Source organism: Camelina sativa, chromosome 12 (genome assembly GCF_000633955.1).
Source record: "Camelina sativa cultivar DH55 chromosome 12, Cs, whole genome shotgun sequence".
NCBI lineage: Eukaryota > Viridiplantae > Streptophyta > Magnoliopsida > Brassicales > Brassicaceae > Camelina > Camelina sativa.
Window position 1 is genome coordinate 5,491,581 of NC_025696.1, and position 13,313 is coordinate 5,504,893.

Sequence of the window (13,313 nt, forward strand, 5' to 3'; positions counted from 1 at the left end):
AAAAATTTTTAAAAAAAAAAAAAAAAAAAAAAAAAAAAAAAAAAAAAAAGAGGACAAGAGAATTAAAAAGAGGCACGAGGTAGACAAAGATTCGTGAGGCAAGGAAATGCCAACTCGAAGGCCTTTCTTTACGTGAAGAAACATCAATGCATGTGTCCTCTTCATTCACAATAAAACTAAATCTGTCTTTGTCTTCTCTTTCACGTTCTTCCTCCACGTGTCCATTCTTACGATTTTTTTCTTTTTTTTTGCCCTTAACCTAAAATATAATACTAATCTCGAGATTTACAACCACCGCCTGAATAAATTTCATATAGCTAACATTAAGCAACAATTGAAAAATATTTTGTGTTCTTGAGTAAAAAACATGACATCAGATACGATCGGTGAGTGATTAGAAAAACTATCGAGAACAAATGTGTTGAATAGAGTATTCTGGAGATCTATGTATATATGGGCCTATTTATAATTTGGAGTTTATTATTATCTAATTTCAAATTGGGTTTAATACGAATCTGATCGAGTAGAATTAGCCCATCACGACATATTAGGTCTAAGTCTAACCCTTACGAGTACGACCAATATTGTTTGTCTTGTAAAATGATATCCAAAAACCAATCAAATTCACTACAAGCCGACGTATACTATACAGTTTGAAGCTAACCCGAGGTCCAATAATAAAATGGACTTCCAACTTTTGGATTATACATGTTGTAACCAAGGGAGTTGCAAGACGCCAAAATAATTGTAACACGGCAGTTCACAACATCTTTTTAGGCTGGAAACCAATTTTCTAAAGGTATTGTGAGTTAAATAAATACTTCTTGTTCTTTTTATATATATAAATATTGTAAAAAGAAAAATTATATGTTGTTTTAAGGTTTACGATGGTTTCATCTTCGAGAGAAATTATTGAGTCTCCAATTTCTGAATACGGACACAAATGTATGCATTGGTGTGCGTCAAAACCGAACCGATGGGAACGTTTTCGCCATCTTTAATTCTCTTTTAATTAAATTAAAAAAGGGATTTTTGACCAGAACAAAATAAACATGATTCCAAATTTCTAAGGATGTATGTCATAACCTCTTTTTTTTTGGAACATATTTTTAATTAGGAACCTTTTAATTAAAGCATACATAAATATACTAGATTAAGACCCGCCCGATGTACGGGTTTACAGTTTTTAAAATAAAATTAAATTTAACAAAAATATTTTTAGTAAGTAAAAACTATCTATAAAAATAAATTGATACACTGAGTTGTCCAATGTGATTTTGGTGTAAATGGTGCGACTATGCGGTTGACTATTAATCATATTTTCTTTGAATGCCCTTGCTCGTGTGAAGTTTGAGATTTACCTCCGACTCTAGTCTCGTCAGAGGGTTTTCTATATGAGTCAGTGTACTCGAATTTGGATTTTGTTTTCTGAAAGATTGCCTCTCAACAGAGTGATTCTGATCAACTTATCATAGAATTTATGGGCAATCTGGAAGGCCATAACTAAAAAGAAAAAAAAATAAAATTTAGAGATCGAGGCAAATGATATAATTGCTCCGGCTTTGGGAAGTTAGCCTGGGAAGAGACGCTCTCTTTTACGGCGGTCATGTCAGCTCCATCTCCGTCTTCGGAGGTCCAAATTTCTTCACCTGGTTGTCAGATTAATGGTTCTTGGAAAGCAACCAATGTGCATTCAGGATTGGGCTGGTGGTGTTGTGTTGGTGAGGAGCGAACCTTGTTGTTGGAGGCCAAGTGTCTAAGATGGAGCCCTCCCCATACATTCGAAGTTAGAAGCGTTGTTGTCGGTCATGGAGCGGATACATGCTGTAGAGATCGCTTGTCAACATTTCGAGACTGATTGTGTGAGTTACTCACTATTGTGCAGTCTCTGAAGATTGGCCGTCCTTCTCCAACATGCTCGATGAGTTTAACTTGCTGGAGTCCTTCCCACTATTCTATATCTCTTGGATCCTCCGTGCATCAAATACGAAGACAGATTGTCTTGCCCGTGCTTCGCATTCTCTTATCTCTGAAGTTTCTTTTGTAAACCCCTTCCCTCTAGCTTGGACAACTAACCGAGGAAATTCTTTTTAATTTATTGTTTGGTTGAAAAAAAAAAAAATAGATACACTTTTAGTTAAAAAAAATAGTTGTAGATATGTTCAAAGTTAAAATTTTAGTTAATTTATTGTTAAATTTAACAAAAAATATATATTTAATTCTTTTCATAAGTAAAAACAATGTATAAAAGTAAAGAGATAAACTTTTAGTTATAGAAAATAGTTATTTTTTTCTGTAGTTTACTAATGTATATCTATTTACAAATCTACTATATACATTACCACTAAAAATGTATTTGTACACACAAATATATTTTACTGTTAAAATATACTCTTTAGTCTTTACTACTACCAACAAATTATCTTTATGAACACATTAAATAACCTATTATATGTCTCTTCACTTTAACATTTTTATAGTTAAAAAACGCATACATTAATATTACATACTCCTATCTTATATATTACAATAACAGTTTTTTTGAATAAATTAATTGTTTGGTAAAAAAAATATGAGATGATCTTTTTTTTTTTACTTCAACCATCTTTTTCTTAGAAACAGTAATTAATTGTATATTTTCACAATCATTTTTTATCTTATATAAAAAGTAATCAATTTTCTTGTAAAATTAGCAACTTAAAATTAAAATAAATAAACCATATTTTAAGTTTGAATTTTATTTATATATATAATTTTCTTATAATGATCTTTTTAAATTTTAAAGCTGTTTAAATTTTATAATTTTCTTATAATTACCTTTTAATATTTTAAAAACTTTTAATAGTTTTGTTTTACATTTGGAAGTTTACAAAGGTTTATTTTCTTTAAAAGATTTTAAATAAACTTAGGTTTTCTTTTCTATATTTTACTTTTATATACAACCTTTTTATGGTAGGTTTTGAATTTTTACATTTTTATATTTTTAAAATTTTAATAAATTTAGAATTGACATGTGTCATGATCTTGTTAATTAGTAGTTTTGTCATCAAAGTTTATATAATAAGATATTCAAACTAAAAATAATTTCAACCAATTGTGAGAAAAAGGAATTAAAAAACATGGAGATCCATTCATAGCTTATTAGAAGTTTGACTTAAAAAAAAAAGAACATTAATATGATAAAATTAACATACAACATTCAATACTAGTGATATTTTAAAACTTAAGTCTACAAGAAACAACATTAATATATATGCATGGAAATCCATTTACAATTCATTCAGAAATTTTATTTCAAAACTTTTAGTAATATGATAAAATTAACATACAACATTCAATACTAGTGATATTTTTTGGTAACATACTAATATTAATATATTATCTTTTGCATAACATTATATATAGACCCACTAACTGTTTCATTGTTATATTAAAAATTGTCAAAGGAAAAATAAAATGGAGAAGGCATTTTCACTCTTGCTTTTCATCATATTCTTTATCATGTTTGCTTCTGGTATTATTTCTGCTTTGTTTTTCAATAATTAGGAATTATGAAGAATACATGCATGGCTGCCTAGCATATTTCTGTAATATCAATAAGAAACCACATTCATTATCCTTCTTGGTTTGTGACAAGACATTAATTTTGACAAAGCTTTCAAAATAATAGGATCATTTATGTTATAGTTATAAATTTCTCTAATGGTTCCTTTTGCAGGTCCTAAATAAATAAAATAATAATAATCATGCGTATAATTTTACAGTTGAAAATAAGATAAACGCAAAGACATGCATGGAGAATCTCGGTTATTGCGAGGGTACCTCGCAGCAATGTGATGAGAGATGTAAGGCTAAGCACGGACCAGAGGCTGAAGGTGAATGTGATGTCAAGGGTCTAACATGCACATGCTTTTATCCGTGCGGACAAGGCCCATCGCCTCTGAAGCCCAAAATATGTTATGGTGGAGCTGGCGTGTGCAGCGATAAATGTGGTCCTCCGTGTTGCAACCAAAACTGTGCGGAAAAGTATAATGAAGGAACTGGATTTTGTGACAGCATTGGCCATACTTATTTATGCAAATGCCAATATACTTGCTAAAGCCTAAAACTATTTCAATTTTTCTAGAATAGACAGAAACAGAACCGATCAATTCTGTCATTCTTTTTTCTTGTTTCAACTTGGATGTGGCAAAACTAGTAATAAATAATAATTATTATTAAAATTTCACTTGTGGATGTTCATTGTTTATATATTGTGATGTCTAAAGATCAACCAAATATAAATGTGAAAATGTTATTCGCTAGGTCCGGCGTTTAACGCGAGTCGATGAACTTTTTGAGAAACCTCAAAAATGAACGGCAAGTATTTTTTTTGGTTGTGCTGGTCAATGTAATCGTCCATGGTATTACTTATTTTGAACTTAGCAAATAAAATATTTTTGATAGAGGACAAATTAGTATTTTATGATTCTTTTTCGTTATGAACGGCAAAAACATTATGTTATTCATACGTACGTACGTAGAACATTGGACAGTTTATGATGTTTCCACAAACAAAGCATATAATATACTATAAGAATTTTGACTTCGCTTATACATTATGAGGAATTGAACTTTTGACTGCATGAGCTTTATTAGCCGGACAAGGGTAAGTGCAAATACACTGTCCAACATCACTCCCTTTGTCACATAAACCACCGGCGTTTGGCCCAAACACTGACTTGCACGATTGAGAACAGTCTTTTACGTCTCTCTTGCACGTCCCAATGAATGTAAGGCATCCCATATTCTTTTCAACTGTATCCAACAAAAGACATAGTTCATATATAGATAACAACATAAGTAGATAAATATAATAAGAATATTAAGAAACCAAAATATGAATTTTGTTTTTAATTAATGTTGTGTACCTAACACAAACACAACAAGGAATATGATAGGTAGAAGAAGTGAATATGACTTTGCCATGCTTTGTATATCTTCTTGACTTTTGAAATACTAATATACTCTTTGGTTATACCCACAAGAAATGTGAATTTAGTTATTATTGTATGCGCAAGTTTCAGAAACAAAACGTATAAATGTATGATACTACTAATTAAAATGACACTGAGTGCAATCTCATCACCAATATCTTTCAAGTATTTATTTTATATTCGGTCAATATGTCAGTATTGTATCTAGTCAATCTTAGTATATACGTCTAGTATTATACATTGTAGTTTTTTGGTAAATATTTCAATATTTTAGTAACTTTTTTATAGTCATCCTAACTTTTATTCATAAAAGATTCGTTTGAACATATCTTTACAAATATTCGTATTCAAAACTCAAAAGATAGGTCTTATAGAAACAAAATCATCAATTTCGTCTAATATCTTTGGTATTTATGGAAATCCATTTATGGCTTATTCAAAAGTTTGACTTCAAATGTCTAAATGACATAGCATTTATTACAGAGATCAATTTCTATCTCATTCAGAAGTTTATTTTCAAAACGTTTGTAAATATTAATAATGAGGCATAACATTAAGCATTCTATATACTGATATACAGATAGACCAAACTAATGTTACATTCTCTCATCACTTTCTTCTTCACCTTTACTACATCCCCAACAGAATTACTCCAATCCCCGACCCAACCGTTACTCTCCACCGGTTCAACTTTCTTCCTCCGGTATTCACCTCCATCGATGACGTCACCATTCTACTACCACCAACGTCTCCGTCATGATAATCACTTCGAGCTTTTGTCTTCAAAACGAGGGTGTAATGCCTTTGTTTTGTCCTTTTACACACCTACAGTAAAACTTGCTCACTAAACGTTGTGTTCCTATTGCTTGTGAGTTGTAAAATATGCACACAACACTGACGAGTTTTTCTTCATTTGTGCTGCTCTAATTTTATAGTTTACTAGATAAGGACCCATCCGATGTGCGGGTTTAAAGTTTTGTAAATAAAATTAAATTTAATAAAAATATATTAAATTTTGTTTTATATTATTTATAAATTTTAATTTTGCTATAATATACTGATTTTATATCCATTTACAAATCTTTTATGTATGTTACCATTAAAAACGTATTTTTTACACCTAAATATACTCTATATTACAAATATATTTTTTACCACCACCTAGAAAATGTCTGTATGAACACAAAGCCAACTATTATGTCTTTTTACTTTCATTTTTGCATAATTTTTTTAATTAATAAAATTATTAGCTCAAAAAACATTTTGAATTAAAAATATATTACATAGTATACTAATAATGATGTATCATCACAATAGTGTATGACCAACCATGGAGAGAGCCTCGGCTCCGCTTTCCTCCCTTATGGAGAGAATTTTGCGTCCAGCCTTCTCCACCATGGAGAACACCATGGCTCCACCTTCCTGTCTTGGGGAGATAACCTTGCGTCCAACCTTCTCCACCTTCCTCCCTTGGGGAGATAACCTTGCGTCTCAACCTCCTCCACCATAAAGAGAACCCCAGCTCTGTCCTCCTCATGTGTGGAGAGAACATGTTCACTTCTTTTAGCTATCTCAAAATGGTTTGCTCCGAAAATCAATGAAATTAAAGACCCTTTCTAACGCCACAAAATCTTTTGATAGTAACTAATGTTAAATTTTCCAATATATTCGTGAAAGTGTCTTTGACACACCATGATGTAGCTCAAAAAACATTTCGAAATAAAAAATATATTACATAGTATACTAATCAATGATGTATCATCACAATAATGTATGATCACCATGGAGAAAACCTCGGCTCCGCCCTCTTCCCTTATAGAAAGAACTTTGCGTCCAACCTCCTCCACCATGGAGAGAACCTTGGCTCTACCTTCCTCCCTTGGGGAGATAAACTTGCGTTCAACTTCCTCTACCTTCCTCCCTTGGGGAGATAACCTTGTGTCCAACCTTCTCCACCATAAAGAGAACATCGGCTCTGCCCTCCTCCTGTGTGGAGATAACTATTCATGTCTCTTTACTATCTCAAAATGGCTTGCTCCAAGCCTCTGACAACCAATGAAAGTAAAAACATTTTTCTAACGTCACAAAATCTTTTGATAGTAACTAATGTTAAATTTTCCAATGTATTCATGGAAGGATCTTTGACACACCATGATGTAGCCTTTGTCTTTGTAACGCCTCAACCGCCACCTTGCTTAGTGAGCTCATGTCCACTCTCAGTTCATGGGACCACCTTCCTATGTTGCCCCTACATGTATTCCCAGCTCGTGGATCCATCCATATTCGATGACCGGTTTGTTACGTCTGGGAGTCTTAAAAAACTTGTTTACCGACCCTACAAATTAACAAATGCACTTATCTTTTCGGTCAAGGGTCTTGAGAAAACTTCATGATGGGTGACCTTTCTGGAAGTGATTGACCAACAACGATTTATGTGTTTTCCAATCTATTTATCTATGTTTGTTGTAAGCTTGTGTTTAATTTGCCTATTTTATCCATCTATTACGTTGATGAGCTTCTACTTGTTATCTCCCTTTGGGATTAAATGAATAATGGTAACAATTATGTTTGCAAAAAAAAGAGTTTATGACCAACCAATCAAAGTTGAGAAATTAGAAGAAAATTATTTTGACATAATTTAAGAAAGAATAGAAAATTAGAAATATGGTAATATGTGAATCCCAAATAATTCAAAGATAAAAATATAAATTAAACAAAACAATATAAAAATACTACAATAAATTTTAAAATACAGTATTAGAAAACAAAGACGCATATATTAATCGTTTTTTGGGTCAACATATTAATCTTACATATTCGTAACTGAAAAAGGAGAAAGTAGGAGAAAATTATGGTTTACAAAAATAAAAAAATTTACCATCCCATTAAAAAAAATTTCCCAATTAAACAAAGTTGAAAGCAATGTTTTTGAATAAATTATTTTGTTAGATGAAAAATATGAGACGATTGATGTTTATATAGAAGTGAGTATTTCAAAATTTAGAAATAATAATTAATTGTATATTTTCCTTATTCCCTATTTCTAGTTTTTGTAGAACTAATAACTTAAAATTAAAAATAGGTAATATTATAATTTTGAATTTTATGAAATATATATATATATATTATATATATAATCTCCTTATAATTATTTTTGTAATTTTTGATAATTATCTTTTTATATTATTAATATTTTTTTAAATAAATATTTTGTTTTTGTTGTAATCAAATTCCTCCTATTAAATATTAACTTTTACACATGTCAAAATCTCAGATTCATAACTTGACACATGTCAAAATCTTGTTAATGGCTAACTTTCAAAACCCAACTTTATATAATAAGATAACTAAGGGTACGTTAGGTTTTTAATTATTATAAAAGCTAGTTCACTAATCCTTAGTTTTTAACCATGTTTAATGGTTTTGTCATTCTTCTTTCCTTTTTCGAAACTAAAAAAGATTATGCTTTTGTTTACTCATTTCATTTAGCAAAATTTATAGTGAACTCAATTACTTTACACTGGATATATAACTAAATTCAAAGAAACTACGTCATCCACAATTATCAATAATAGTAATTGTTATTAATTTCTTATTTCATTACTGAAGTTGCAATAATAATAAATAATCTGTTTACAATATTCTCAACCGGCTTTAACAAGGGTATTCGCATTGGCACAAACTAAATGTACCAAGAGTGTTACAAAATCCATGTCCACCATTATATTTTTGTGCACAGTTCATATCACAACATTTTTCGGGACATCTTTGACTACATATACCAGCTCCACCATTACATTTTTTCGGCGAGGGTGGTTTCGGTGATGGGGATCCACATTGGTAGTAGCATGTGCATAGCGGCAGCGGCACCCCAGTACTAGTACCACAGTTGCTTTGGCTCGATGGTCCATGCTTGGCCTTGCATCTCTGGTCGCAATTTTCACAAGTGCCTAATCCATCTATACATGTCTCTGCTCTAGCTTGATCCACAACTGTTACATTGTATATATCACTAAATTTAACATACATATACATATTTTCTTTCCTTTTTTTTTTCTTTTTGTATGTGTATTTGTTTATGGTTAATTAGACATTGAATCTTGAATGTGTTATTATTGTAAAAGTACCCACATTATCACTTTCATATTTTTTTTTATCATTCAAAATTCTGTGTCGTATTTTATTTCATTTAGGGAATAAACGATCAGTCCCTATACCCAAGATGATGATAAGCATAACTAGCTAGCTATGTCAAATTCTGATCATAGAAAATATATTTTTTACAACATTTAAAACTGTAAGAAATATGTGTTAAATGATATTTTTAACAAAACATAACAGTTGAAAGATATATAGAATATATAGTAATACCTGAGGTAAATATGATAAGTAAGTTAACAATGAAGACAAGTAATGTCATCCTCGCCATATTTTCAGGTTTTCTATTTTCTTTCTTCTTCTTCTTCTCCAGTTATATCTCTCTAAACTGCTCTTTTGTATGTTATTGAACATTGTTAATCTATTTAAATGCAAGATGTAAACTTCAACATAAAGGATTTAAAAAAAAAAAGAAATTTGGGTCAAAAAAAAAATAATTTTCCGTTCATGAATAAGCTAGTCTATTCAAACACACCAATTTATTGCAAAAATTGATATGACTAGTAAAGTTTTATTCTTGGTCAAAATAGATTTTATGATTGCATATTATTTTAAGGTGAGATGTTTGATTGGTAGCATACAAACGATGGTATAGAGTGTACACTTCTTATGAAACAAATCAGACAAGAAAATAAAAAGTATTAAAGTACTAAAAATATAAAACTAATATTTTTTTTGTTTCACAAAAATGTCGTTTATATTTTCACTGTAGTTTTAAGAATTATATCTTATTTTTATGCTTGTTATCTAAACTTATTAATTAGAAGAAAAAAAATTATTTAGTGCATTATGTACTACTCAAGCCAAAATATACTTATATATGGAAACATGTGTTTCTACAAGAGTTTTTTTATATTTTTAATAAAATAGTGTAAAATAAAAAATTCTCACTCATTACTAACCTTAACTTTTAAATCTGAAAATGACAAAAAAATTAATTTATAAAATTGAGATATATGAAATATTATAGATGATATTAAAATCAATAGTAAAAAAAAAGTGGAAACACTAGAATTATCAGAATACAAAATGCACAAAAATATATATTAGTAACTAGTAAAAAACTATTTTGAAACTTGCAATATTTGAATTTTAGGTTTGAATTTTTTTTTTTATCTTTTCTCTAATAATAAAATTTTCTTCTTATTATGAATATGAATTATTTGAAGGTATTATTATTCGTCGACTGTTTAGTTCAAAATTAGTAGTTTGACCACAGTTGATAAATATGGAAGAACAGAAAATAGTGGAAGCATGAGAATTATGATCAGAATACAATACTTTGAACATGATTGATAAATCTGAAATTAGAGAGAACAGAAAAAATTGTCACTTTATAATTCTATAACCGAACTACTAGATAAATGATTTGATTGATGATATATAGGTGAATGATTGGTTATAGTTGGTCTGCTAGAATAAAATGCTAACTAAAATTAAATAAATGTTGTAAACAAAAAATAGATAGCTATCTTGAAAATTTAGGGAAAATGACTTTAATCAAGTGGTTATGATTTCATCTTTATAGTTTTCTTAACCGGAGTTCGACTAGAGTAACTCATGTTATCCCATATACTGTAATAGAGACTGGTATAAGATCAGACATTGTCTATCCCAATAATGTAAAAAAGCAAAAACTATCCTCTAAATTTGTCAATTGCTAAACATATATGCGGACACAGCCCGAATTCTTCTCTTATATATAGTTTTATTACGAAAGACCATAGTACGGTTTTGACATTAATATTGTGTTCCTATTTTTGTATTTGAAAATTTTATGATTTTACAGTACTGTATATGTATCTATTACATATGGGGGTTACCAGTCAAACAAGGATAATAGCAAACACATGTTCCAGCACCACCATCGCGGTCACAATAGCCATGCGCATTTGGTCCAAATTTAGACTTGCATGCTCCACTACAGTCTGTAATAACACCACACGAGCCAAGAACTGCCATGCATGTATTAGCACCCATATTTTGCTCAACTACATCCAACAAAACCGTTTTTGTATTAGATAACATAAAATATACTACTCCCTAGAAGAAATTAATACATTGTACAAGAAATCTTATGATCTATGCCAATGAATAGAGCCAAAACGAAGCATATATAATGTATATAGTACACACATATGAAAAAACCATAAAGGTAAATGCGTAAATAATGTTAACATATATCAGAATGAACTATAACATTTGAGGCATATGCAATTGAGTTACGCTCAAACGTAAGAATTTTTTTTTTATAATATGATAAATGAACTTTAAGATAAATATATATATACCTAAGACAAACATAAGAAGGAAGATGATAGGGAGAAAAAGTGAAGAAGTTGTCTTGGTCATTTTTCTTCTCTTAAATTAAACTTTTAGCAAGTAGGGAATATTGTTGATAGACTTGAAAAAACTGGGAGACTGCCGAAGGGAGATTTATAGAATTATTGGGTAATCAAGTTTTAGAAATATAGTTATTTTATCATTATAATTTTGAACAAAATCATTTGACTGTACTTTTATCCTTATTAAATATTTCAGAAGTACACAACTTCTTTTTTAAGAGTTAATATAATAATTATAGGTTAGAAAGTTATAGTTATTATTTGACTTATTAGTTGGTTACAAAATATGTTATATAAGTTGACTTCGTTAGTCAATCGAGATTTAAGGATTAATATAATTACTTTACCAGTATTATTATTAATATTAACCATGAATACTTTTAAAGAGGATATTCCAAAGAATAATACAACTTAAAGAAATAAAATATATTGACAAATGAAACAATAAAAACCAATCTTTAACAAAATCTTTCTCTATTTTTCTGTTGAATTATATAATTTTATATACCATGATAAAAAAATTTAAATAATTTAATTTAAAATATTTAAAAATAGTTTAATCTGATATTTAAGAATATCATCTACTATTAGTCAAAGATTATATAAAAAAACTTTCTCTATAAACTGGAGTAACACATAAACTAATTAAATAAAATTAGCTCTAACATTTAAGCTAATTACTATATGAACTACTGTAAATTATTAGCTACTAGTGAGTTTTAAAACGTGAAAACAAAAATAATTTACAAAATTAAGTTGAACTTTGACAAATTTTACTACTCCCTCGGTTTCACAAAGAGTGTCATTTTGGAGATTTTTCTTTGTTTCACAAAGAGTGTCACTTTACAATTCCAATGCATTATTTTATATTTTCAATGCATAATTTACATTAGATTTTCTAGTTTTACCCTTAACTATAACTAAATTAACCTATTAAATAAGGCCACATATGTATATTTCAATGTTTTCTTAATTTGTGTGAAAAGTGTCTGAATGACACTGTTTGTGAAACGGAAGGAGTATCAAAATGTAAATTACATTAGCCAGGTGTTACATTCTGATATATCCCCAACGCTAGCCAGGTGTTCTCTTCTACTGCAGCAGTTCCTAGGTGTTAATGAATCAAGTCTCATTGAAGTCCCCAATTTTCTTCAATTGCAGATGGTGTGAGGATGATTTAACGTAACGTTGATCATATCAATCTCGATCAGTTCGAAGTGGGTTACTTATGTAGGATATATCATGGGCCATGGCTATATCACACTAACGGCAACTGAGGATGATTACTACCGGAAAGTGGCACTCCGATCCATTGATGATTTTACTTGACTAATTTGGTCTACTAGATTGACTTGGTCTATATATATAGCTAGGTCCACCCAATAGTTGGCTCAGAAGTATAAAATTTCAAAGTCGTTTGGTTTTAACTCAATCGGAAACAAAAAGGTATCAATTTGTCGTTCGTCAAATAACGAACATATCTTGGTAAATATGTATATACAAACAAATGTACCATTTTATTCTTTTAATCATGAGAAAGATTATATATATATATAATTAATTAATAACAACTCCCTGAGTTTTTCTTGAATTGTTCTAGCTAGCGGGCGATTATAATCGAATTAAAGTCTGTTTCGAGCAAATGAAAAAAAAAAATCAACTGTCAAGAAGAAGGTAAAATATACTTAATTAAAAGGAACTGAGGTGCATGCGATGCATGGACTCAGACAACGTTGATCATTTGTTTGGACAATAGAATAAAAATCATGCATGTCTGGCTAAGATAATATCACATGACGTTTATGTCAAGTTGCTCAATATTTTTCATATACTA

General features: G+C 29.7%; 2 protein-coding genes across 2 annotated transcripts; one reads left to right on the forward strand and one right to left on the reverse strand.

Annotated features, from left to right (window-relative positions):
• On the forward strand, window positions 3,452–4,184 carry LOC104730316 (defensin-like protein 183). Its single transcript, XM_010449471.1, has 2 exons — window positions 3,452–3,514; window positions 3,765–4,184. Exons 1-2 carry the CDS (start codon window positions 3,457–3,459, stop codon window positions 4,097–4,099), a joined length of 393 nt encoding a protein of 130 aa, XP_010447773.1. The 5' UTR covers window positions 3,452–3,456; the 3' UTR covers window positions 4,100–4,184.
• LOC104730317 (defensin-like protein 182) lies at window positions 8,631–9,405 on the reverse strand. The gene is made up of 2 exons (XM_010449472.1): window positions 9,348–9,405; window positions 8,631–8,968 (listed from the first exon to the last, which is right to left on the reverse strand). The coding sequence occupies exons 1-2, from the start codon at window positions 9,403–9,405 to the stop codon at window positions 8,631–8,633; spliced, it is 396 nt and encodes a 131-aa protein (XP_010447774.1).